At 43.1% G+C, this 27,216-nt stretch overlaps 1 protein-coding gene across 3 annotated transcripts in view; it reads left to right on the forward strand.

Annotated features, from left to right (window-relative positions):
• VWF (von Willebrand factor) overlaps positions 1-27,216 on the forward strand; it is a 162,869-nt gene that overhangs the window by 18,485 nt on the left and 117,168 nt on the right. For all 3 annotated transcript variants that reach the window (XR_014564188.1, XM_083738706.1, XM_083738707.1), the window contains 9 exons: positions 2,843-3,059; positions 5,856-5,978; positions 7,537-7,648; positions 8,816-8,862; positions 11,687-11,823; positions 13,873-14,008; positions 16,851-16,951; positions 20,154-20,349; positions 21,192-21,407. Coding sequence is in view for 2 of the 3 variants with exons in the window: in XM_083738706.1 (XP_083594832.1) it covers positions 2,843-3,059; positions 5,856-5,978; positions 7,537-7,648; positions 8,816-8,862; positions 11,687-11,823; positions 13,873-14,008; positions 16,851-16,951; positions 20,154-20,349; positions 21,192-21,407 (1,285 nt within the window). In the remaining variant the exon portion in view is untranslated. The remainder of the gene's footprint in view (positions 1-2,842; positions 3,060-5,855; positions 5,979-7,536; positions 7,649-8,815; positions 8,863-11,686; positions 11,824-13,872; positions 14,009-16,850; positions 16,952-20,153; positions 20,350-21,191; positions 21,408-27,216) is intronic.

Raw genomic sequence — 27,216 nt, forward strand, 5'->3', positions numbered from 1 at the left:
GCTGGGAGATGCTTAACCAAGGCCCTCAATGCTCTTCACTCCCAGAACAGGGACAATTCCTCCTTCCTCTGCCCTCAGCCAGTCTAGTTCCGCCTATCTAACCACATCTAGCCTAACTTGCAGCTTTTGCCTGTTTAGAAAAAACAGTTGTAATGGCCCCTTGGCATGGAATGGTTAGTATGGAGGGCTTGCAGCCTGTTCCTGTGCCCCAAGGGACCTCCACAACAGGATTCTTTATTGCTACCCTTCATCATGAGATCCCAGCTTTGGAGGAGCCACATTTGCGGTAATGACAGGCATTTTAACTGTGATGATATTGTTGGGTTGGCTCTAGAGTTAGACTACAATCCTAATTCCATTTGCTTGTGTGTAAGCCCCACTGAATGCAGTAGGGCATGTCTGAGTAGGCATGGTTAGGAAGATTGCGCAAGTGGTCATGCTTACAGTAGCTCTATTGAAATCAATGGAACTTAGCTTAGTAATGATCAACTTGTCCCATTGGTTTCAGTGGGTCTGCTCTAAGCATGATTAGGTCCGGATCTAACCTATTTTTTAAATAAATAAATAAATAAATATATATATATCAGAACTAGGACTAGATTTGGGCCTTTTGACCTAAAGCAGAAAATCCTTTTTTATTTTTTTTAAAATAAATTTTATTAAGATTTTAAAGGTTACAGAAAAAAAGGAAAAGAAATATATATATATAACACAATCAAAGAAGAAAAAGAAAAAATAATACATATAAAAAAATCATCAAAAAACAGAAAACAGAAAAAAGAAATAAGAAATAAGTCAAACCTTTAAATCACTTACTTACATTCACTTATTTCCTTGACTTCCTCATGCCTCCCATTTTTGTATTCTAATTCAATTAGATATTCCAGCAAATCCTTCCAACTTTGTTTTTATCCTAGTAATTTATCTTAACATACTTTAATTTTACATTCTCTCTTTCACCAATTCATTTTTACTTAATCCTTTATATCCTTTCTGCTAAAACCACATAATTTTTTCCCCCAACATCTTTCTAACATTCCTTAATTTTACAATATTTCTGAAGATAAACTTTAAATTTCTTCCACTCTTCTTCCGCCAACTCTTCTCCTTGGTCTCGGACTAAAGCAGAAAATCCTAAGGGCTCATTAGCGTGACTTCTGCACCTCAGGCTCCTTTAAATATGGGGTGCACTGCTTGCCAGCTTGCCAGTGTCCTGTGCCCCCACCTATCTGCTTTGCTGACCTTCAATGGCGCTAGAAATGTTCTCTTTGAGGTGGCCCACCTCACCTTGCCTCATGGTAAGACTGAGCTTCATTTGGGCAGAATTACAGATTACGGAAAGATACCACAGCAGTTGTGCTTGTATCAACTACTATCCAACAGAGAGCATGGACAGAGGATTATTTCTCCTGCAGGCTGAAGAAGCGAAGCCTCTGTGTTATATATTCAGGAGACTTTTGTGGCATTTTCAAACATTAGTTTAATTTATTCATTCTCAAAGCAATACATTGTTCTATTAATAGCAGTTCAGCAATACCAGGGCCTGTTGGAAGAATTTTGATCTTTTACATAAAGAAAAACAGCTTCCTTTGTTTGCTAGGCTCTGCCTCAAGAATGCACAATTCCCCATCCCTCAGCGCTTTTCAATGTGCCATGGTCAGCTGTCGGGGGCAGAGAACAATAGCTATGGTTCAGTCTGTATTCTGCCCACCACTACTGAGCTATGGGGTTTCGTACTCTTTCTTCCTACTCAAAGGGCTTGGTGGAGAAGTGCTGCGTGACTCTTGAGTCCTGCCAGTTCCTTCAGTGAACATTAAATCTGTTTCTCAGATTAATCTCTCTGAAGGTTAGTGTGAGGATAAAAATGGGTTCAGCGTTGAGGCATGTCTATGGAATTAAGAACCTAATAAATAAAAGGAGTATAGGATAAAATTTATAATAACATAATGAAGCATTTAATTCTTTTTAAAAGAGAGAGGGGCAGGAGCTAGCCTGCCTCCTGACTTGAAAGGAAAGTCTGTGCCTTGACTAAAGACACTTTGTGTAATGAGTTGATGGCAAAGGTGAGATTTGCACTGGGGACTTGGCCTCTACTCAGTGCCGGATTTACGTATAAGCTAAACAAGCTATAACTTAGGGCCCCACTCTGTTGGGGGCCCCAAAAAAAATTAAAGGAAAAAAATCTGGTTGTACATTTCCAAAATATAAAAAACAAATAAAATAAAACCTACAGCAACAGTGTTTTGTGTTATGTTGTGTAGGTTCCTATTTGTTATGTGCAAATGGCTTTAGATACCTATTAGGTCCATAAATTACCATATAGCATATATTCAACACAAAAAACCAGCAACAATTTGTTACTGACAAGGACAGCTGGACATATAAAGGGCCCATTACCTTCAGTAGCTTAGGGCCTCATCAAACCTACATCTGGCCCTGCCTCTACTCTGTACCAGCCACTAGGGCCAGAGCTCCCGTTGCTCGGTCCCTGCTCCTGTCACATCAAAGTGACAGCACATCAAACCTAGCACATCAAAGTGCAAGTAGATAAATAGGTACCGCTCTGGCAGGAAGGTAAACAGCATTTCTGTGCGCTGCTCTGGTTCACCAGAAGCGGCTTAGTCATGCTGGCCACATGACCCGGAAGCTGTACGCCGGCTCCCTTGGCCAATAAAGCGAGATGAGCGCTGCAACCCCAGAGTCGGCCACGACTGGACCTAATGGTCAGGGGTCCCTTTACCTTTATTCCTGCAGTTACACCCTTCCCTTCCCGAACCCACCCTTATCCCATGAGGCTTATTGTAATAGCTTTGTGACAGCTCTAATTATTCTGTACCTGCAGGGCGTTATAGAAAATTGCCAGCTGCTGAGGACATCCACTGTCTTTTCCAAATGTCATCACTTGGTTGATCCCGAGCAATTCATTGGCCTCTGTGAAGAAGACATCTGCAGATGTGCCCAGGATAGGAGCTGCCACTGTCCCGTTTTTCTAGAGTATGCCAGAAACTGTGCTCGGCAAGGTGTGATTCTGGAAGGATGGCCTGCCAGCGCTGAGTGCCGTAAGTTTCCAAGACTTGGGTTCTAGACTATCCCAGCAGCACAGATTGATTTGGAGAGTTCTGAAACACTAGGAACATGGCTTGAACTCCCAGTTCCGAGCAGAAAGCAGTCACTGTTGCCTGATCTTGCATCTCTCATGGTGCCAGCGATTCATGGGCTATTTCTTATCCATGCTTTTCAACAGAGATGTGTAACCATTGGGAGGGGCTGTCAGGTGGTGTTACTGCCACTGTGCTAATGACACACGGGACTTCTTCATCTTTTCACCAAACCCGGTGGCCGTGGCCAAGTCCCTGAATGAATGTCTGCACCAAATTATGCGTTAGATGAGGGCTAGCAATATGAATCACAATCTGGATAGGTCAAAGGCTATGATGATGGACTGGCCATGGGCAAGAGGGTTTTTGCTTTTGTGTGTTCAGACCCAGAAACCTCCCCCCTAAATAAATTCACACTTGGCTCAAATTTTGGTTTTGGGCAGAATTTAGGCCACAACTTTGTTGATTACTGAAAGTGAATGGTTGCATAGCTTCTGGTTCAACTAGCTCCCCTGCACCGTTGCAGGTAGCGCTGACCCAGGGCACCAGCATAAGTCAGCCAAGGGTGAACACGTGGATAAGCGGAAAGCCAGGAACGGGCTATCTCCCCCACCAAAATGTCCCCCTGGACTCAGGCACGGGCACAACCCCTTTTAGGGGTTGACCAAACCATCAAGTCCCTGGATTCCTTTAACAGAATACCCTTCACACAGGAATGGCAAGAGCGTTCTCCCATCCCTATCACCTGAACCAGAGCCTATCCACAACCTTACAAGTTGTGACGATTTGCTACGCGGCAGGCAAAACCCAAATGGCAACAGCCAATCAGCCAAGTGGGGAAAATTCCTGCCGTGCCCCTGTCCCAATGACAGACAACACACGATGGCATAGCAAGGTCAATTGCAAAATGCCCTAAATATAGGGAGAGGTGGCCGGGTGTTCCAAATGCAAGCACTGAAAGAGGAAGGTCTGGGTCACATACATGGGTATAAATAGGTCCCTTGAACCATTTGAACGGCATCCCATTGGCCAGATTGCACCCAGCTATGAGGGACCTACCAATCGGGTGTTGTGGCTGACCAATCGTACCCACCCACAACACAGGGTGTCGGTTTCCAAGTCTCACCGCAATTTGTGCCCTCTTTAAAGATTTATCTGTCCCTCTAAAGATTTATCTGTCCCTCTAAAGGACAAGGGCTGCTCCTGCATTGTTCCTTTTCACAAACTTGGACAGGTGAGCTAGTTCTGCGGGTGCTTTTCTCCAAAAAAATTGCCCTTGGTCATCCATTGGAAACCTCTCATATCAAATGCTGTAAGGTGCTCCACTGAGGGCTTGAAGACAATTCATAAGCTTCAGCTGATGCTGTGGGAGAGTAGTACATAAACTGGGCCTCAGCTGCTCTGACTCCCTGTTAGCTCTGTGGCGTTTGCCCATTCTTTGGGGATACGTTTGTATTGGGGAAAAGAAAGGGTTAATAGGTTGACCAATAAGAAAGCCCAGGGACGGAGCCTACATGATTTTGAGGTTCAGCCCAGAGGTTTTGACAGTTAGTTCGTTGGTTCTTTTTTGGGGGGGGGGGAGATAGAGGAGTCAGAGTGAGTTAGAGACAGGGACAAGACTGAGAGGGAATAGAGTGACAGCGTTTTGAATATATTGTAAAACTTGTTTGTGTTTGAAATAAACTTTAATCTTCATTGTTAACTCTACCTGACTGAGACTCAATGCTTCACTGGGGAACCCTGGGTCTTTTCCACAAAATTGGTGGCAGCAGAAGAATGAACTAGTGGTGTACAGGTCAATAGTCCGTGAAACGACCGGGGGCTCTGTATGAACGCCACAAGTTTCTAGGTCCAGTTATGAGTGCTGGTGAAGACTTTTAAAGCCCTGTTTAGTCTAGTGCCTCTATACTTCAGGGAGATTTCCCTCCTATATATTCACCCTCGTTTCCAAACTGTGTACAGAGGCTCCAAATTTTGCAATGATTTTTTCTGCAGATTTACCCCCCCCCGCCGCCCATTTCACAAATTAATTAGTAACAAGTAATTGAAAGTACGTATCAGGCCAACTTGGCAGTTTCAATTTTTTTTTTTTAATACAGTAGCTTTATTTACTGAATACAAGTAACACAAACACACTGTATTAGGGCTACTCTCCATGGCAGGGGTGGCCAAAAAGGTGCCTTGCAGATATTGTTGAACGGCAGCTCCCTTCTGCTCCAAGGCATCAGAACATTTCCCAATGCAAATCGCCATAATTTGCAACAATAACAGCCAGGCATTCACCTTTGTATCTCAGAAGGGGGAGACAGATTAGAATGGTTTCCAGAAAGCAAAAGGCAGAATGAAATGTGGTGTGCATGTGGTATATCTGCTCATCTCACTGTTAACTGCATCTAATAGATGTTTGCAGGATTTGGCCAGAGAACAAACAAACTGCATGTTTACACCATGGAAAGCAAAATATCTCCTGAGCCACATTCAGTTCCTGTCTGTCTCCAGAACTAAGTTTTCAGATGTTCACAAATGTTTATTGGAATTTCAGCATTCACACATGATTCTATTTGCCAAATGTTGTATGGTCACTGTAATATGTTATCTGTTTTGTATGTGTAAGTTTTACCTCCTTAGAAGTGGGGTTTTTTTTAAAAAAAAAGGGAATTGACCAAATAAAATAGCCACCCTTCTGTATAATAAAGTAAGTAGAGTATTAGTAGATCCCTAAAGGATTTGTCTCTCAGATCCCTGCAACTTTTTCAGGGCCAGAGTGTCCAGTTGGCTTGGAGTATAAGGAGTGCACACCGCCTTGTGCCAAAACCTGCCAGAGTTTGAATATCAACGAAGTGTGCCAAGAAAAATGTGTTGATGGCTGCAGCTGCCCTGGTAATTTATTTACTGATCTGTTTACAGAGCCAATCTTTGAGCAGTAGCATTTCCCATTTCATTTAAAGAAGAAAACTGGTGTCTGTTTTCAAATGTTTAGGAGTATTTATTTCACTCTCTTCTCTTCTTTTTTTTCTCTGCCCCCCGATTACGCAGTTTGCATACTGCCTACATGCATTTTATCAAAGAGCTACTATTAAGTAAAAAGAAATAAAGGTCTATGTGAGTTCAGCGATGGATGATGATCCATTAGTTCTTCCCTTTTGCCTGCAAAGTCTTAAGTTGCTTCTGAATTATTTCTAAGTCATTCCAGCTGTTAGGGAAAGAAAATGAAGACGATATACTGTGAGAGGCTTTTTAATTGAGCCTGGAGATGTAAGAGTATGTATTCTTTTCAGCTAGACATACACTGGGTAGTATACTGGCTCTCTGATTAGAGTTGTTTTCACAGCTCAGCTAAGGCAAACTTTGCTTGCTAGGGCAATGGTGTTCAGGGGACCAGTTCCATATTGACTTGTCTGCTGAGGAACCCCTACGAAGCCCCAGTTTATCACAGAATACAGTGGTGCCTTGCAAGACGAAATTAATTCGTTCCGCGAGTTTTTTCGTCTAGCGATTTTTTCGTCTTGCGAAGCACAGACTTTGGAAAAGCTTCAAAAATCACTAAAGTCTTCAAAAACCTCAAAAAAGGCTACCACACCGCGTGCTATGAGTTGCACCTTGAAGTGAATGCACGGTTTTAAGAAAAAGGAAACAAACTTGCAAGACAAAGGAAACAAACTTGCAAGACGTTTTTGTCTTGCGAAGCAAGCCCATAGGGAAATCCGCCTTGCGAAGCAACTCAAAAAATGAAAAACTCTTTCGTTTTGCGAGTTTTTCGTCTTACGAGGCATTCGTCTTGCGAGGTACCACTGTATTGCAGGAGCACATTAAGGTCAAGGGTGGGCAGAAGGTATATTGGCATCTGCTGGTAGATCTCTGGGTGATTTGCAATAGTTTGGCAAGGGTTTCTGACTTGCAGTGGTTTATAAGGTAGCAGTAACAAAACTCCTCTTTGTGCCTTGATTGTGTGTGTGTGTCTGGCCATCTCTGCCAACCAAGCAGTTCGAAAGCACACCAGTGCAGATAGATAAATAGGTACTGCTGCGGCAGGAAGGTAAACGGCATTTCCGTGTACTCTGGTTTCCGTCACAGTGTTCTGTTGTGCCAGAAGCAGTTTAGTCATGCTGGCCACACGACCCAAAAAGCTATCTGACGACCAATGCCCTCGGCCTGAAAGCGAGATGAGTGCCGCAACCCCATAGTCACCTTTGACTGGGCTTAACCATCCAGGGGTCTTTTACCTTTACCTTTACCTATCTCTCTATCTCCTTATATGTGGAAACATAGAAATCCCTTATAAGTTTGCAAGGAAATTCCAGCACAGTTTGAAAATAATTGTGCTAGGGTGAAAGATACCAGCTGATAAACATTTATGACTTGTGTCAATCTTCTTCCTTAGAATTTAGGGTTAAAATGGTTTTGTGGATACTAACAGTGTTTTTGCTGGCCTTTCTAGAGGGCAAGCTGCTTGATGGAGACCTCTGTGTTGACAGCTCTGACTGCCCCTGCCTACATTCAGGAAAGCGCTACTCTCCCGGCTCTTCTGTCTACCAGGACTGCAACTCATGGTAAATAGGATAATGTAATCCACAACTGTAATGTTGTCACAGGCGATGAGACGAGACCCTGTGTGATTATCCCCATAGACACTTACATTTCTGGCCAACTCACTGGTTATATACCTTGAGGACCAATCTATACATGCAGCCAAATCAAGTCCTAATGTTTATTTGGGATTGTGGTGCTTTAGAGGTGCACGTTTCAGTTCCACAGGACCAAAGAACAAAAACTCCACTCAACTGACACATAGAAAGCTTTCAAGTGAGGGAGGAGACATCAGTCTAGCTGTCTCCCATACATGCTGTTTTTCTATTTGCAAGGAACTTCATTGATAGGGAAACATTCAGACATTTAGCTCCTTGCCTGGAGCATGAATTGGCATGGAGTTGATTCTCCTGTATCTCAGTGTGTAAAATAAGTGCCTAGGCCAGAACTATAGATGATCCCAAGGAATAAGTTTCAACACACTCATGCATGTGCTTAAGGCCTTGGACACTATTACAGTGGTACCTCAGGTTAAATACTTAATTTGTTCCAGAGGTCCGTACTTAACCTGAAACTGTTCTTAACCTGAAGCACCACTTTAGGTAATGGGGCCTCCTGCTGCTGCCATGCCGCTGCAGCACAATTTCTGTTCTCATCCTGAAGCAAAGTTCTTAACCTGAAGAACTTTCTGGGTTAGCTGAGTCTGTAACCTGAAGCGTATGTAACCTGAAGCATATGTAACCTGAGGTACCACTGTATTATTATTACTTGTATACCACCCTTCATTTGAAGATCATGACGTAAAAGATTAAAGAGAACTTTGTTGGATAACAGCATGAGAAGTGAGATTTAATTGATTTAAATCAGTAATAAGGATTAGGATCTGGGCTTCCAGAGAAGGATTTCCCCCATGGGGACAGCCCAGTGCAAAGTGCAAAGGGTTCTCATCCCCAGGAGCTGCTATTAGGTGCAGAGAAGTAGGCATGCAGGTACAAGAACAAGGATCTGTATGGCTTCCCTTACCTTGTGTCAATTGCCCCATCAAATTCATCTCCTTGACTGCTAAAGAAAAAGACCTTTGGTGATTCCATCACAAATCTCCATGTCATGTGCACTTTAGTATGAATAATGACAGGCCATGTTCAGTTTGCCCATGTATCTAAATAATAATAAAAATTTGCATTTTTCAGTATTTGCAGGCATGGCACCTGGATCTGCAGCAATGAACCTTGCCCAGGTAGGTTGATATTGAATAACCAGTAAGTGAATTTGCACAATCTATTTCAGTCCTAACTCTCAAGTGTCTCACATCACAGATAGTATCTTGCTCTCTGTTGTAGATTCTTTGAAGGAAGGATACATATTTCTACCCCGTTGGTGAACTCAAATTTTAAACTAGGTATTTTGTGATGGCACACTGAAGACCCTTGATAAGTTGATACAAAACACAGGCACACAAAAATGCTTATATACATGCACTGTTTAAATTACACTATTTTAATGAGTTTGTTTGTTATGAGGTGTGCATCTGAACCCACATGCCTGTCTAACACTCATGTGTATTCCTGCTAGGATCCTTAACTGGAGTTGGAACACATGTCTGTTATGAATATGCATTTCTGCCCTTATCCTTATGCCCCATTGAAAAGTTCACACCCCTGAGGAACAAAGAAAGTTTGGTTTATTATGCAGAACTGAAAATGACAGCAATATATTTATTGCAATATTCAAACCAGATTGAGGGACATTGAAAAACCAAACACCAAGTCAGCTGTATATAAAATTTACTCCTTCAAGTTCTATGGTTTAAATACAACAGATAACAGGGTCACTTATACCTGAAAATTAATAATTCCAGTCGTTTATGTTAGCCCGATTGAACGTTTTCCTCTCAGCTTTTGTCAAGGGCAGATATTCAAACATACCCAGAAATTATAGATATTGTGGATGTCCTTTGAATAATAATAATAATAATAATAATAAATTTTATTTATATCCCGCCCTCCCCAGCCGAAGCCGGGCTCAGGGCGGCTAACAACACTAAAGTAGTACAACATTATAAAAACATTATAAAAATTAATTAAAATCAAAATTGATGGCAACCATAAACTAAAGTTTTGTAAAGATTGCCAAAGGAGGGAGTCAGGCTGCGCCCTGACCAAAGGACTGGCGGAACAGCTCTGTCTTGCAGGCCCTGCGGAAAGATGTCAAGTCCTGCAGGGCCCTGGTCTCTTGTGACAGAGCATTCCACCAGGTTGGAGCCGCAGCCGAAAAAGCCCTGGCTCTAGTTGAGGCCAGCCTAACCTCTCTGTGGCCTGGGACCTTCAAGATGTTTTTATTTGAAGACCGTAAGTTCCTCTGTGGGGCATACCAGGAGAGGCGGTCCCGTAGGTACGAGGGTCCTAGGCCGTATAGGGCTTTGAAGGTTAAAACCAGCACCTGGTTGTGCCGAACACTGTAAAACATATTCTTTTCTACTGTCTGTTATACAACCAGCTATGCAAATGCATGCAATCCCCATTTTTGGGTAGTCTAACATCACAGCACAATGAAAATACCAGATTCTATGCGTCTGACATTAACCCAGAACTAATTGGAAGCCTGGCTGAGTTTTTATCAGTAGTATCTTTCGGATTGGTGAATTGCACTATTTAGCAGGAAGAAATCCCAATGATATATAATCCTTGTCATGGCTGTTTATTTGTATATATTTTAAATTTTTATATATTGATGTTTTATGATGTTTTATCATAGCCTGTGTTTGTAATGTCTACAAAGGCAAAGAAGAAGAAGAAAATGACAGTGTGTCTTGATGCTACTTTCAGATAGCAAGGTTACAATAAAAGTGGGCAGCAAATCACACACCATATACACCTTGATCTTGAGAGTAAAAAGGACCCCAAACTATCCCAGAGACCTAGTAAGTGAGTGCGACGACTTGCCATGGACCCATGCTAAAAAGAAACCACAAATAAAGGAGTGAATTGGGTATATCTGATCTGGAACCCTAATGGAACACAAAGGGGGTGCCCAAAACAACCAGAACTATAAATGTCTTGCCTTAAAGGTGGACTTGTAACTGTTGTTTTTGCTGCATCAGCAGCACTGAAGATACATTGCTGCTGCGTATTTAAGTGCAGGTCCATTGTAGGTAAGCACACTAGTACTAAGACCTATCAACTATAAGAAGATTAAACTTATCCATTCTCAAGGAAATCAGCCCTGAGTGCTCACTGGAAGGACAGATCCTGAAGCTGAGACTCCAATACTTTGGCCACCTCATGAGAAGAGGAGACGCCCTGGAAAAGACCCTGATGTTGGGAAAGATGGAGGGCACAAGGAGAAGGGGATGACAGAGGATGAGATGGTTGGACAGTGTTCTTGAAGCTACCAGCATGAGTTTGACCAAACTGCGGGAGGCAGTGGAAGACAGGAGTGCCTAGCATGCTCTGGTCCATGGGGTCATGAAGAGTCGGACATTACTAAACAACAACAATAACATTGCTACCTATCACATCAGAGGTCTTTCATCTCATGATTACTATTGGCACGTCCTATTTTATCCTACCATCCCATTTGATACCAGCTTTCTTAGATCCCAGGCCTTAGAATATTTAAAATTCAGTCCTACAGATCTCAGTGATACTTACTTTTGAGCACAGTTACAGATAGGTAGCCGTGTTGGTCTGCCATAGTCAAAACAAAAAAATTTCCTTCCAGTAGCACCTTAAAGACCAACTAAGTTAGTTCTTGGTATGAGCTTTCGTGTGCATGCACGAGGAGTGTATCTGAAGAAGTGTGCATGCACACGAAAGCTCATACCAAGAACTAACTTAGTTGGTCTTTAAGGTGCTACTGGAAGGAATTTTTTTTTTTTTTTACTTTTGAGCAGTTATTCTTACAAGGGCAACCAGGGAGGAATATGGTTTGAGGCAGACATCTGCTCAGCCCAACCCTTTTTATCAGGAATGCTTCTTTCTTGTTTTAATATGATCGTGAGAACTCTGCTTTAGCTTGAAGTCATGTTGTTCAAAATCAATATTTGGTACTGTTTTTTTCAGGTGAATGCTCTGTCACTGGCCAATCACATTTCAAGAGCTTTGACAACAAGCACTTCACCTTCAGCGGCATCTGCCATTACTTGTTTGCCAGAGATTGTGCGGAGAATACCTTTTCTGTTTTCATAGAGACTGTCCAGGTAAGAACATCTTCCTTGAGAGGAAAAACAAGGGCTGCCTCTTTCACTCAAAAACACACTGACCGATTTGACAAAGTGCTTGGGCAAACAACATGTTGAAGAGAGCAAAGCTGAACATGGCAGCCTGAGGTATTGTGTTGTGTTTTTAAATGGCAGCCTGGTGCTGAGTTTTCCTTCTTCCCCTCCATAAAGTTAGATCAGGCCATCTTGTGTCCTGACATAATTACAGTGAGATTTACATTGAGACTACAGTGGTACCTTGGGTTACATACGCTTCAGGTTACACACTCCACTAACCCAGAAATAGTGCTTCAGGTTAAGAATCTTGCTTCAGGATAAGAACAGAAATCGGGCTCCAGCGGCGCGGCCGCAGCAGGAGCCCCCATTAGCTAAAGTGGTGCTTCAGGTTAAGCACAGTTTCAGGTTAAGAACGGACCTCCAGAATGAATTAAGTACTTAACCTGAGGTACCACTGTAATTTGTATAATGGCAGCAGCTCACTTGTGTATCAATATACCCCGTGGAAGGTCCGGCAAGATGCTAGCTTGCAAAGAAGAGAGACTTCCATGGGTGACTTAATTGCAATACCATTTTCACATTTGCAAATGAACTGGTTGTTTTGCTTTAGGATATATGCCAGTGCTATCAGAGGTAAATATGTGTCTCTTTTTTGAAACATGGAGCATACCAACACAGTAAATTTAGATTGCTTTTCTATTACTATAGCTGTTATGGTTCTCCACCCTCAGCTTGGTGCTGATAAATTATCTGTCCTAAACCAAAATTTCAATTTCCTTGAGAGAAGGAACGGCTGCTGAACCAGACATGCCCCCTCTCCCTCATGGGAAAAGGCCCTTATTATTCCTGCTGCTGACCACTGTGCTGTTATTTGGTCACATTTTTTTTTTTAAAAAAAATTATGTTTTTAGACATTGTGGGGGAATAACTCTACAACGAATTAGTAATGCCCTGCTTTTATCATTATTGATTCTATTGATCTTTCGTGTTTTATTTTCTGTTCTGTAAATTGCTTTCAAACTTTCTGCTAGTTGCGTGTCAAGGTCCCCAGGGCGACCCCAATAACTCACACATCACACAGAATTTTTTGTTTAAGATTTTTGGCATATTTTGGCCACAACTTTATTAAAATACAAATTTGTGAGTGGTTGCTTAGGCATTGGTCCACCATGGGGGACAGACTGACATTCCGCACAATGCGAAAGTCAGAAAAGGGGAATACACTTGGGGGTAGCGATGGAGCAGGGAACCTGCCCTCACCCCAAATGCAACCAGGAGCTCATTGCTATGACCCGAGCCCCCTTGACAGAGTGGACAAGCAATAGTTAGCTCCCAATTCCTTTAACAGAATCTCTTGCAGCAGCAGCATTAGAGGGGCAGGCACAGCCAATCCATGCCCCTCAACCAACCAAACCATAAACCAATGCCTAACCGTGAACCTTACAAGTTGTGACGATTTGCTACGCAGTAGGCAAAAACCAAATGGCCCCAGCCAATCAGCCAGATGGACAAAATTCCTACCAGGCCCCTGCCTCAAGAGCAGACGACCCCATGACAGGCATAGCAAGGTCAAGCGAACAACCCTAATTCTAGGGAGGGGGGACGGGCAATCCGATGCACAGGCGAAAAGAGGAAGCCCTAGCCTCGTGCAAGAAGTTTTAGCATTTCTGGCTGTCAATCAACAAATGGCAACATTAACTTCTTCCTAACTACAAGGGAAGCCCCAATCGCATCAGTGGCCAACGATCAATTAGCCCGCCCCACAACTTTGGAGTGTCCTGGCGGCCCCCACCGCAACACGTGCTCTCCATGAAGGAGAACACACTTTGTAGGAAGCTACTGTCAAGCGAAGCAGAACTTACAAAACATAGGTGCACACAGCAAGAGTTCGTAACAACGATACTGGCTGTGTACTGATAGCAATTTTAACATTGGTTCAAGTATTACTTGCATGGTCTCACGGCAACGGATGGACTGAGGCCGCAGCTAGATCAAAATTGCAATGCTAATTTAACACGGGTTTCTTTTCAGTGTGCTGATGACCCTGATGCGGTGTGTACCCGATCAGCCTCTGTCCAGCTTCTGGAGGAGAACAGCATTATTAAACTGAAACACGGTGGTGTCATTTCTTTGAACGGGCAGGATGTACAAATCCCTTTCATGCAAGGTGTGTTTGTGTCATGTTACTAAGAGTATCTCAGCATAGCTGTCAACTTACAGATTTGAAAATAAGGGATCAGCAGCCTCAAAAAAAAGGGATCAGCAGCCAAAATAAGGGATCAACAATTACTTCGATAAAATACATATTTTGTTGCGTGCAAATGGCTTTAGATACCTATTAGGTTCATAAATTACCATGTAGCATATATTCAACACAAAAAAAACAATAATTTGTTGTTGACAAAGGACAGCTGGACATAGAAAGGGCCCCATTACCTTCAATAGCTTATTTAAGGGACATCATCAATAAGGGACAGCAGCGGGACATGGCGCTGGGATAAGGGACTGTCCCGCCAAATAAGGGATGCTTGACAGCTATGTATCTCAGACTGGGCCAAGGGAGTGGGCTCATAGCTCCCCCTCACCATCCCAGGCAGCTTCTGGCCCACTATTTAACATTAGGAGGTACACAACACACCCTCCTGTTGACTCTGGCCAAGCAGTGGGAATAATGATGAGGCTCAATATTAAAATTAAGTCCTCTCTGCAGTCCAGTCTTCTTTTCCCCACCCTCAGCTACTCATTACTTAACAGAGCATCACAGGGTGGGTGACGAAGAATCATAAGTAGAGCAGAGTTTTGAACCTCCCTATATGGATTTATGTATAAGCTAAACAAGTTACAGCTTAGGGCCCCACTCTCTTGGGCCCCCCAAGAAAATTTAAAGGGAAAAAAACCTGGATGTACATTTCCAAAATATAAGATAAAAAAACCAAATAAAATAAAACCTACATACAGTTAGAGCTTAATAATTATTTCACTATTAATATACTTCTTCTTAAATGTATTTCACTATTAATATACTTCTTAATTGTATTTCAGTTCAACAATTACTTTGATAAAATACATATTTTGTTATGTGCAAATGGCTTTAGAAACCTATTAGGTCCATATATTACCATACAGCATATATTCAACACAAAAAACAGCGACAATTTGTTGTTGACAAAGGACAGTGGGACATATAAAGGGCCCCATTAACTTCAGTAGCTTAAAGGTAAAGGGACCTCTGATTGTTAGGTCCAGTCTCGGACAACTCTGGGGTTGCGACGCTCATCTCGCTTTATAGGCCGAGGGAGCCGGCGTACAGCTTCTGGTCATGTGGCCAGCATGACTAAGCCGCTTCTGGCGAACCAGAGCAGCGCACGGAAACGCCATTTACCTTCCTGCAAGAGCGATACCTATTTATCTACTTGCACTTTGACGTGCTTTTGAACTGCTAGGTGGGCAGGAGCAGGGACCGAGCAACGGGAGCTCATGGCTTCATCAAACCTCCATCTGGCCCTGCCCTTGCCCCTCCTATTATCCATGTAACATTTGTTCTCCATACTGCTATTAAGCTTAGGGGAAAGCAGGGGAAAGAATGGATGTGAAGTCCTTCTGCCCCCCCTCTCGCTGCTGACAGATCATGTGCAAGAGAATTCAGTTCTTGGTGGGGAAAGTGGCTCACCCACTTTTGTACTGTGTTTCTAGGCACTCCAAAGTGCCATCCGTGTTGAAGCACTTTCCCTTTTTTCATTTTTCGCCCTTGCGCTTTCCCCCAGGAAAACCTGCTCTTTAACACTGAATCAGAGCAAACAGCAATCTGCAGAAACCCCGATTTGCACATTTCCCGGGGTTTGCTGGAGATTATGTAGACAGATCGGAAAATTTGCACAATTCTCTCTTCATGAACAGATTATAGTATCCTAGAACTGCAGAGTTGGAAGCGCCCCCGGGGGTCATCTAGTCCAACCCCCTGCAATGCAGGAATCTCAACTAAAGCATCCATGACAGGTGGCTACCTAACCTCTGTTTAAAGACATCTAAGGAAGGAGAGAGTCAACCACCTCTTGTGAGAGTCCGTTCCACTGTCAAATTGTTCTTACTGTCAGAAAGGTCCTCCTGATGTTGAGTCAAAATCTCCCTTCTGCTGTCCAGAGCAGCAGGAGAATAATAATAATAATAATAATAATAATAATAATAATAATAATAATAATAATTTATTATTTATACCCCGCCCATCTGGCTGGGCTTCCCCAGCCACTCTGGGCGGCTTCCAAAAAAACATTAAAATACTGTAATACATCAAACATTAAAAGCTTCCTTAAACAGGGCTGCCTTCAGATGTCTTCTGAAGGTCTGGTAGTTGTTGTTCTCTTTGACATCTGGTGGGAGGGCGTTCCACAGGGCGGGCACCACTACCGAGAAGGCCCTCTGCCTGGTTCCCTGTAACTTGGCTTCTCGCAGTGAGGGAACCACTAGAAGGCCCTCGGCGCTGGACCTCAGTGTCCGGGTAGAATGATGGGGGTGGAGACGCTCCTTCAGATATACTGGACCGAGGCCGTTTGGCCTCTTGTGACAGCCTCTTCCATTTGACAGCCCTTTAGATATTTGAAGATGGGTCTCATATCTCCTCTCAGTCTTCTCCTTATCTGCATCATAATATTGTAGCCCTCCCTGCCTGTGGAGGGAACTTTTCAGTGCTCCATTCCACAAGAGCACAGTTTATTATGATTATTAATTAATTAATTTGTTTATTTTGTATACCACCCTTCATTTATAGATCTCAGGGTGTTTCACAACATACAAATGCAAGATAAAAACACAAAATAATTAAAAACAAGTGGAGGGGGTGCAAACCCTCCCCCCTCCCCCATGCGTAGCTACTTGCTATGTGAGCCTCATAAGGCGTCACTTGGCTCTACACCTTCAGCAGACAATTTAGATCCGTCTAGATTTCCTGTATTACATTCACATTTTCTGTTGCTCATCCCTATGTATCTGTAATTAGCAGTTGGTTTTCCCAGGTGCTCTTCGTATCCAGCACACCGTAATGTCTGCAGTTCGTCTCAGCTATAAAGAGAATATACAGATTGACTGGGATGGGCACGGAACTCTTTCGATGAAGGTATGATTCACACACAAACACACACACATAAATATATATTTGTATTTAAATTGATTCCCCCCCCCTAAGAAAATATGGTTGTGGTGTGCTAGAAATTCTAGATATACTCTAGAGTAGAAGAGACTGTGCTGCAAATAATAGGCACAGCTTTTAACCCCAGTCGGCAGACCAGCAAGCATTTCTGCTCTCGGGTCCACTGACCACTCCTTGCTGCCAAGGAGTGTGGTGGAGTCTCCTTCTTTGGAGGTCTTTAAGCAGAGGCTTGACAACCATATGTCAGGAGTGCTCTGATGGTGTTTCCTGCTTGGCAGGGGGTTGGACTCGATGGCCCTGGTGGTCTCTTTCAACTCTATGATTCTATGATTCTATGACCAGGCTCCACACCATTGGCTGCCCATGATTGGGCAATTTAAACTTTGGACTCGACATGCTAACCTGCCCTGCAATGTGTCCAGCTGGCGAATTTACAACAGCCAGCCGCTGGGATGTGACTCCTTGCTACCGTGGGAACGGAGGGCAGCTTGCGAGGGGCTGCAGCCACCCTCCAGACAGATTGCAGATTGCATCTTTGTGGGAATGTTCAGGGTGGCAGGAGAAGATATATTGTTTATTAATATCCTTCCTAACTTGCGTTCGCAAATTCCTTTACTTAGCAGAGTTACATTCCCCTTTTACATGCACAGCAGATAGCTGGTTGCAGGCTCGTGTGAGCCTCTCACTATTATACAATGCAGTCTGTCTCAGATTGAATTGTACGTTCCTAGTAAATTCCCTTGAATTCCTCTTAAACAGTGGCGTAGCGTGGGTTGTCAGCACTCGGGGCAAGGCAAGTAATTTGCGCCCCCTAACCCTGAGTGAGCCAGGTAGGGGCAGAGAGCTGCGAGTGCGAGCGTGCCCCCCCAGATGTTGCGCCCGGTGCGGCCGGCCCTCCCACGCTACGCCACTGCTCTTAAAAGAATAAAGATGCCACAATCTTATTCAAAGTTAATATAAGAAGTTTACTCACATCAGTTCACAGTTGGATTCCTTAAGACAGACTTAGTTACAAATATGTACATGTGGATCTACCCCATATTGGGGAATAATCCCAGTGCTTCTGCTAGCTGAGAGCTAGTAGAGCAGTCCTAGCTAAAAGCTGGTCAAACAAAGAAGGAAGTCAAAAAGAGAAGCGGGTGTGCTGTGTGACTCGTCCTTTTGTTACCAGGACAGGTTAGGTCACGCCCACCTTCTATCACATGCAAAAGGAAGGATGCTCCAGCCAGGAGGAATAGGAAGTTTCGACTGGCTGGACCATACATTCCCTTGCATGTCTTCTCTAACATTTCAAGGTATGTTGTACTTGACTGCCTCTCATGGATCACATCCCACAATCCTGGTCTAATCCAAACCATTTCCTGTCTTCTTAAACAAGGATCACTTAATACTCAGGATAGCACAGTTTTGACTCTTAAGGCAGCCTGAGGACATCGTCTTTCTCTGAGATTTAAGACACATGAAGATTTTGATTAATATATGAAATTAGATCATGTAAGAGCAAAGCCATGATTGACCTTTTCCTGCTTTTCTGGCTAAACTTACTCAGGCCCCAGACTACGCCAGCTGTGTCTTCTCAACTTTGAATGTAGTCGTGATAGCGATAAAAGCTAAAGAACATTTCCAGTGCCTTTTTAAATTGTCATGTTCCTTTCCATCTGCTCCTTAAAGGTCAACGTTGTTGATTTTGGAGCAAATAAAAATAATTTCACGCACACAAACGCACAAATGTTTGTGTGTCGTTGCCAAATGTTTTAGACAACTGGGGGAAGTGATTTACTTTCACTCCCAGTGACCTGGGCAGACACTTCTGAGAAATATAATGAACTCTGGGTTTTCCTGCTTTAGTCCTGAGGAACAACATCCATTTCCTACTTAGGACTTAACTGGAAAATTGGAAAAATAGATTATAAAGCTGAAAACTTTTTAAAGGTTATATTGATTTCAGGAAAATTTCAGTTTTCTTTGATTTGGCTAGATTACATCATTATGTCCCAATAATATTTCAAAAAGGCAGCTGGCATGCAACATAAACTATTTTAAATATTTAAATCCCATGGATTTCAGCACATTTTAAAATCTCTCCTTGAAATCAGTAGGATTTGAAAGTGTTAAACTTTGGCTGAATTGCACGCTAACAATGCAATGTTATGCATATCAGTTTGGAAGGAAGACATACTGAATTCATTGGCGTTTACTTCTGAGTAAGTGTGTAAAGCATTGCAGCCTAGGGGGCGTATTGTTTGGAAATTTTTTGCAACACATGTTGGTGCCAAAGTATGCGCTAGAGCACACACACTTTGTGCCTTTTGCATGTTCTGTGTGATGAGAGGACTATTGCCTTCAGTCGATGGGAACAGAGTGTGGGCATAATCTGAAGCCCTGCTATGGCAAAATTGTCAGGCACTGCTCAGATCCATAGCGATTATGCTCCCCTGGATCTCAGATATTGTTAAGTTGTGGGTGAACATATCAGACGACACAGTGATTCTTCAAACAGCTCTTGTTTATTCAGAGGCCAGGACAGAACTGAACTGAAGGGCTCAGTCAGCCTGCTTATATAGAGCTCCAGTACAACGTTACTGTAGCAACTTTCTAAAACTATCCAATCACTGAATGTCACTTTCGATCCTTCATTTGCATAACTATCTACAGTATCCCCCTGCTGGCCCAGGGTGAGAACTTCAGTACATAACAGATATAATGCATTTTAGGTATAAACTGCCCTATTAAATATGTTTATTGGAAGAGTGGTATTGCTATAAAACAGGAGATAAATATTGTCATCTGGCTCTTTCCTTATCCAAGATTCCTAATACTATTGGGCACATGCAAAATGCTTATATGGGCAAAACACTCAATCTGTGCCACCATTTTGTCAGTTGTGATCCTGAAGATCACAGATCTGTCCTCTGTATGAGGACAGAAACTATTATGTCAATCCAACATAGAGTTTAATGTGTACTTATATACACTTAAATTTCCTTAAGTAAAATTTACTTGGGTAAGGGGATCATGGCCAGTGCCTTTTATTTTGTTTTATATACAGCACTTTTATATTTAGCACAATTTGTATAAGGTTCATTCAGCAGAAGTCCTATAAGCAGCTGGCTGGAGACAAAAAAATAGAAATGTGTAAATACTGAATTTAACTCCTATGCTTCTTCAGTTACCCTCAGAATTCACGGAACGAACTTGTGGTCTGTGTGGCAACTACAATGGCAACCAAGGAGATGATTTCCTTACACCTTCTGGCCTGGTGGAAACCCTTGTGGAAGACTTTGGGAATTCCTGGAAGCTCAAAGAAGATTGCGAAGATTTGCAGAAGCAAGATAGCAATACCTGCAGTCTCAACCCTCGCTTAGGTACTGGCCCTTGGAATGAAGGCAGGGTTGGCTTGTGGTGAAAGATAGCAGCGTGTTTATCTTCTTTCAGCATAGCGTCTTCCATTGCAGACAAAGGGCTCCGAGGAAAGGGCTCTCTGAAGTGGAAAAAAGAGAGAATCAGCATTTTATCTCTGAACTGTCATGCTCAGAGCTTGACAAAGAAAGGGAGAAAAGGAAGACCACCACTGCCACCCACCTGGGGCATGTGCCCCCTTTTGCCTTGTTCCACCATTTGTGTGATTTTCTTCCTCCAGTCTGGCTGCAATAATAATAATAATAATAATAATAATAATAATAATAATAATAATAATAATAATTTATTTATACCCCGCCCATCTGCCTAGGTTTCCTGAGCCACTCTGGGCAGCTCCCAACAGAATATTAAAAGCACAATAAAACATCAAACTTTTAAAACTTCCCTAAACAGGACTGCTTTCAGATGTCTTCTAAAAGTCAGATAGTTGTTTATTTCCTTGACATCTGATGGGAGGGCACCACTACCGAGAAGGCCCTCTGCCTGGGTCCCTGTAACCTCACTTCTCGCAGTGAGGGAATCGCCAGAAGGCCCTCAGTGCTGGAACTCAGTTTCTGGGCTGAATGATGGGGGCGGAGAAGCTCCTTTAGGTATATGCTATCGGCTAAGCCACGGTTTGGCATACTGTGTTGTCTAAATCCTGGCTCTTGGTTTGTCTGACAAACAGGTTTGGCCTGGTGTTACACGCTAACTGGATCAATGCGTTTTTGATGGCTTATGGTGGTTCCTATTTCTTTCTACAGCCAATAACTGCTCATCTAACGTTTTGAAATTGCTTTCATTTCAGCCAAGTATGCTGAAGTTTCATGCTCAGTTCTGTTATCCCCGTTGTTTGAACCTTGCCACCGCAAAGTCAGCCCTTCTCCGTACCTCAAGAATTGCCGCTATGATGTCTGTTCTTGTTCCGACGGAAAAGACTGTCTGTGTACCGCCGTCTCTGCTTATGCGATGGCGTGCGCTCGCAAAGGAGTTCTCATCAGCTGGAGGAAGCCAGATTTTTGCGGTATGTGCGCTTTGCCGAAATGTTAGTAATATAAAACATGGCATGATGTTTCATGTGCTTTAGTGTGCATTGTGGGCATGTGAACATATATTTTAATGTGCACGGTGGGTGTGCAATTACGCATGGCTGACACGCCCTTTCCCACTTCAAATGGCAAAACCAGGACCTTTAGCTTCAGACGTGGCCCAGAACTATGCGAAGCCACAGCAAGGCTTCATAATTTGTGCTTAGGAAGTGAAACAGTATAGGAGGAAAAAAATATATCCTCCTTTGAAATTATGCAGGCCTGGAGACTGTGTGAGAGGATGGCGATAATGAACCTCTTGTTGGCAGCAGTACTTTGCTAGAATGATGCAGCGATCATAAAAGGAACGAGGGGAAGGAATGGGAAAGGACTGCAAATGGTAAAATGATACAACTGGAACACATTCAATTGCCACAATTAATCTTTGATATGTGGTGCAGTTCGTTCTTCCTTTCACTTGTCCGTTATGTGCATTTACACCTTGCACAAATGCTGATTTTTCTGTGGCTGCAGATCCATTAAAAGCCTCATTACGTGATCCTGGTTCTCCAGATACCTCTCATGGCGCAATGAAAAAACGTTTGCTCATTTAGATGGATTGAGATTGCAGCTGGCAGTTTTGCATAATTACTGCTAATGGACCAGAGTATTGGATACCGGGCAGCATCCTGCTCAGGGACTGCGGATCATATTTCATAATATGTTTATCCTGTGGTTTCCCCAGGAGTACAGTACTTTCCTTTCACAAATAGCCAGCGCAGGGTGCCTGGTCCAGATTGGGAACCTGCCATAGGGCTTGGGGGCTTGTGAGAGGGGAAGCCTTTATTGTGGTCCTGATTCAGATTGCCCCTGTGGTGTCTGCTGTTTGCATAGGGGGGGAAATTTCATACAGCAAATAGGAGTTTGCTTCTTATGCAAATAGGAGGCAGCCCCCCCTCCAGATCAGGATTACAGTGGGGGATTAAATTGGGCTGGAGCTCCTTGCTGGCATCCCACCCACGGTGCGATCTGGATTGGGACCTGCGCACAGGCTGCTAGTGAAATAAGAATCTTGTGCTTCCGCGGCCATTTAAAATGACTTGAAAGAACTAGTTTTGGTCCTTGGGATTCTAGGCGATGTATGAATGATTGTTTTGTTTTCTAGAAGCTCAGAGGTGAGGCGGTAGAGCTGTGCTTGTGCCAATATTGTTCTGTCCGCTGTGGACTCTGAGCAAATAATTTTTGTGGGGATTGAAGTACTACAAAGCCCTGCAGAAACCTGTCAGGCAAGAGAAGCACAAACCTTTGTGCAATTGTGGGCAGCATGCCAAGGGTGGCATTAAAGGTGTGGCGCTGGCGGTTCAGGAATCAGTTTTCCTTCTTGGGATTCGGGAAGTGGGGAATATCACGTTCCTTCGGTATTGAATTATATTTCCCCTATTCTAATTTTGTGTCCCCATTTTGTATTTTTAAGTTGTGAACCAGCCTGTGATCTTCAAATGAAGAACATCGTACAAATAAAATAGATAAAAATAATAGATGTTACTTTAATTTTGTGGCCAGCAGCAACATCTGTTTGTTTTTTTAAATGATACCAAATGTGGGTTTGTGTATGTGTGTGATATTCAGAAGGGATTTTAGTCAGGATCATGGCTTTGGCAGCAGGGAGCAAGCCTTCCCTCCTTGCTGTCCCAATTAAAACCACACATACCTTGCACATACTGTTATTTTGTTTAGTTATAAAATGAATAATTTATTATTAATATTTGTGGCTGGCTGTTCATCATGAAATTAAAGTAATACCTAGTTTGGCCTTCTGGCTAGCTTATGAAAAGAGAATAATAGCTGCTCTGGCAAAGAAAAAGCACTTTATATGCGTTGTTTATGCATTCTAACACTGTGACACCAGATGGCGCCTTGCAGATCTGTTTTGCTAACCCAATTTCTCATACAAAGTTTGCAACGCGTTGAACTGAAATGCTTCTCTGATGTGTCTAGAACTAGCCTTGGTGCCATATAACGTTGGGAGCATAAAAAGAAGAATTGGTGTTTTGCCAGGCTGCATTTTTCTGTAGTCATTTTGTACACACAAAAACTTTCTAGCTATGATTTGTGTCCTTATTTTCACACAGTGAACCGCACTTGAATAACCCAAATGCCACCAAATGGAACATTCAGACATGAATGCTGACCCAGCAAGGATTGACTAATCTCTGCCTTTGCTAGGATTGCAAGAATTTGGCTGGGGGGGGGAGGGGATTCCAGTTGGTAGGGTACAGGGTTCATACCTGATGTCTTGCGTTTAGCATCTTCAACCTTCAAATGTGCTCTTGTCACTCATGGCCAGTTAATCTTATTGGCAAAACCTATTGGTGTTTTGCAACTTTCTGATTAGTTGCAGGACCTTAGCCAGACCTAGCAGAGTACACGCAGAATCCACAGAAGCAATTGGCAACTTGGCTGCAGACAGGATAGACGAAGCATTAACCAGGAACTTGTAGTTACGTGTTTATTATATACGGTGGACTATTTACAGGAATAGAACACGGATCTTTTGCTAGCTCTCTCTGACACGACTCACAACTTCTACACTCACTGACACACTCAACTCTGAACACTCAACTCTGAACTAACACATTCCAGTTAGTAGGCCATTAAGTATCACTCCCTTGAAAGAGCTTGACCAATCAGGGAGCTGTCTCCATGCCTCTGTTATCACCAGGCAGACTTAGTCCTTCAGATTGCCTTCTGGCTGTCTGCCAAACCTGAATTGACTCTGTGTGAGTAGCTGCACGTACAGTTTCTCAACAAATCTGACCTGGTGGCCCTAGAGTATGGTCTGAAGATTGAGGCTACCATTTTGTTCATGCTAAACGTGCCTGACTCAAGTCTGTACGCTACCTTGAGTTCCACAAAGAGAGTTTCAATTCTATTAATGTCCCACCCCCCCATTTTTGTGATTGTAAGCTGCCTTGAGTCCCATCGGGGGGGGGATAAGTTGTTGTTGTTGTTTAGTCGTTTAGTCGTGTCCGACTCTTCGTGACCCCATGGACCAGAGAACGCCAGGCACCTCTGTCCTCCACTGCCTCCCGCAGTTTGGTCAAACTCATGCTGGTAACCTCAAAAACACTATCCAACCATCTCGTCCTCTGTCGTCCCCTTCTCCTTGTGCCCTCCATCTTTCCCAACATCAGGGTCTTTTCCAGGGAGTCTTCTCTTCTCATGAGGTGGCCAAAGTACTGGAGTCTCAGCTTCACAATCTGTCCTTCCAGTGAGCACTCCGGGTTGATTTCCTTCAGTATGGAGAGGTTTGATCTTCTTGCAGTCCATGGGACTCTCAAGAGTCTCCTCCAGCACCATAATTCAAAAGCATCAATTCTTCGGCGATCAGCCTTCTTTATGGTCCAGCTCTCACTTCCATACATCACCACTGGGAAAACCATAGCTTTAACTATACGAACCTTTGTTGGCAAGGTGATGTCTCTACTTCTCAAGATGCTGTCTAGGCTTGTCATTACCCTTCTCCCAAGAAGCAGGCGTCTTTTAATTTCGTGGCTGCTGTCACCATCTGCAGTGATCATTGAGCCCAAGAAAGTAAAATCTCTCACTACCTCCATTTCTTCCCCTTCTATTTGCCAGGAGGTGATGGGACCAGTGGCCATGATCTTCGTTTTTTTGATGTTGAGCTTCAGACCATATTTTGCGATCTCCTCTTTCACCCTCATTAAAAGGTTCTTTAATTCCTCCTCACTTTCTGCCATCAAGGTTGTGTCATCTGCATATCTGAGGTTGTTGATATTTCTTCCGGCAATCTTAATTCCGGCTAGGGATTCATCCAGCCCAGCCTTTCGCATGATGAATTCTGCATATAAGTTAAATAAGCAGGGAGACAAAATACAGCCTTGTCGTACTCCTTTCCCAATTTTGAACCAATCAGTTGTTCCATATCCAGTTCTAACTGTAGCTTCTTGTCCCACATAGAGATTTCTCAGGAGACAGATGAGGTGATCTGGCACTCCCATTTCTTTAAGAACTTGCCATAGTTTGCCATGGTCGACACAGTCAAAGGCTTTTGCATAGTCAATGAAGCAGAAGTAGATGTCTTTCTGGAACTCTCTAGCTTTCTCCATAATCCAGCGCATGTTTGCAATTTGGTCTCTGGTTCCTCTGCCCCTTCGAAAACCAGCTTGCACTTCTGGGAGTTCTCGGTCCACATACTGCTTGAGCCTTCCTTGTAGAATTTTAAGCATAACCTTGCTAGCGTGTGAAATGAGTGCAATTGTGCGGTAGTTGGAGCATTCTTTGGCACTGCCCTTCTTTGGGATTGGGATGTAGACTGATCTTCTCCAATCTTCTGGCCACTGCTGAGTTTTCCAAACTTGCTGGCATATTGAGTGTAGCACCTTAACAGCATCATCTTTTAAAATTTTAAATAATTCAGCTGGAATACCATCACTTCCACTGGCCTTGTTATTTGCAGTGCTTTCTAAGGCCCATTTGACTTCACTTTCCAGGATGTCTGGCTCAAGGTCAGCCACCACGCTACCTGGGGTATACGAGACATCCATTTCTTTCTGGTATAATTCCTCTGTGTATTCTTGCCACCTCTTCTTGATGTCTTCTGCTTCTGTTAGGTCCTTTCCACTTTTGTCCTTTATTATAGAAATCTTTGTACAAAATGTTCCTTTCATATCTCCAATTTTCTTGAACAGATCTCTGGTTCTTCCCATTCTATTGCTTTCCTCTATTTCTTTGCATTGCTCGTTTAAGAAGGTCTTCTTGTCTCTCCTTGCTATTCTTTGGAAATCTGCATTCAATTTCCTGTATCTTTCACCATCTCCCTCGCATTTTGCTTGTCTTCTCTCCCCCGCTATTTGTAAGGCCTCATTGGACAGCCACTTTGCTTTCTTGCATTTCCTTTTCATTGGGATGGTTTTCGTTGCTGCCTCCTGTATAATGTTACGAGCCTCCATCCATAGTTCTTCAGGCATTCTGTCCACCAAATCTAAATCCTTAAACCTGTTCCTCACTTCCACTGTGTATTCATAAGGGATTTGACTTAGATTGTATCTTACCGGCCCAGTGGTTTTTCCTACTTTCTTCAGTTTAAGCTTGAATTTTGCTATAAGAAGCTGATGATCTGAGCCACAGTCAGCTCCAGGTCTTGTTTTTGCTGACTGTATAGAGCTTCTCCATCTTTGGCTGCAGAGAATATAATCAATCTGATTTCGATGCTGCCCATCTGGTGATGTCCATGTGTAGAGTCGTCTCTTGTGTTGTTGGAAAAGCGTGTTTGTGATGACCAGCTTGTTCTCTTGACAGAACTCTATTAGCCTTTGCCCTGCTTCGTTTTGATCTCCAAGGCCAAACTTGCCAGTTGTTCCTTTTATCTCTTGACTCCCTACTTTAGCATTCCAATCCCCTATAATGAGAAGAACATCCTTCTTTGGTGTCACTTCTATAAGGTCTTGTAAGTCTTCATAGAATTGGTCAATTTCAGTTTCTTCAGCACAAATAGTTGGTGCATAAACTTGGATTACTGTGATGTTAAAAGGTCTGCCTTGGATTCGTATCGAGATCATTCTATCATTTTTGAGATTGCATCCCAGTACAGCTTTCGCCACTCTTTTGTTGACTATGAGGGCCACTCCATTTCTTTTACGGGTTTCTTGCCCACAGTAGTAGATATGATGGTCATCCGAACTGAATTCACCTATTCCCGTCCATTTTAGTTCACTGATGCCCAGGATGTCAATATTTATTCTTGCCATCTCATTTTTGACCACCTCCAACTTACCCAGGTTC

The sequence above is a fragment of the Podarcis gaigeae genome (genome assembly GCF_964106915.1).
Source record: "Podarcis gaigeae genome assembly, chromosome: 5".
NCBI classification, from domain to species: domain Eukaryota; kingdom Metazoa; phylum Chordata; class Lepidosauria; order Squamata; family Lacertidae; genus Podarcis; species Podarcis gaigeae.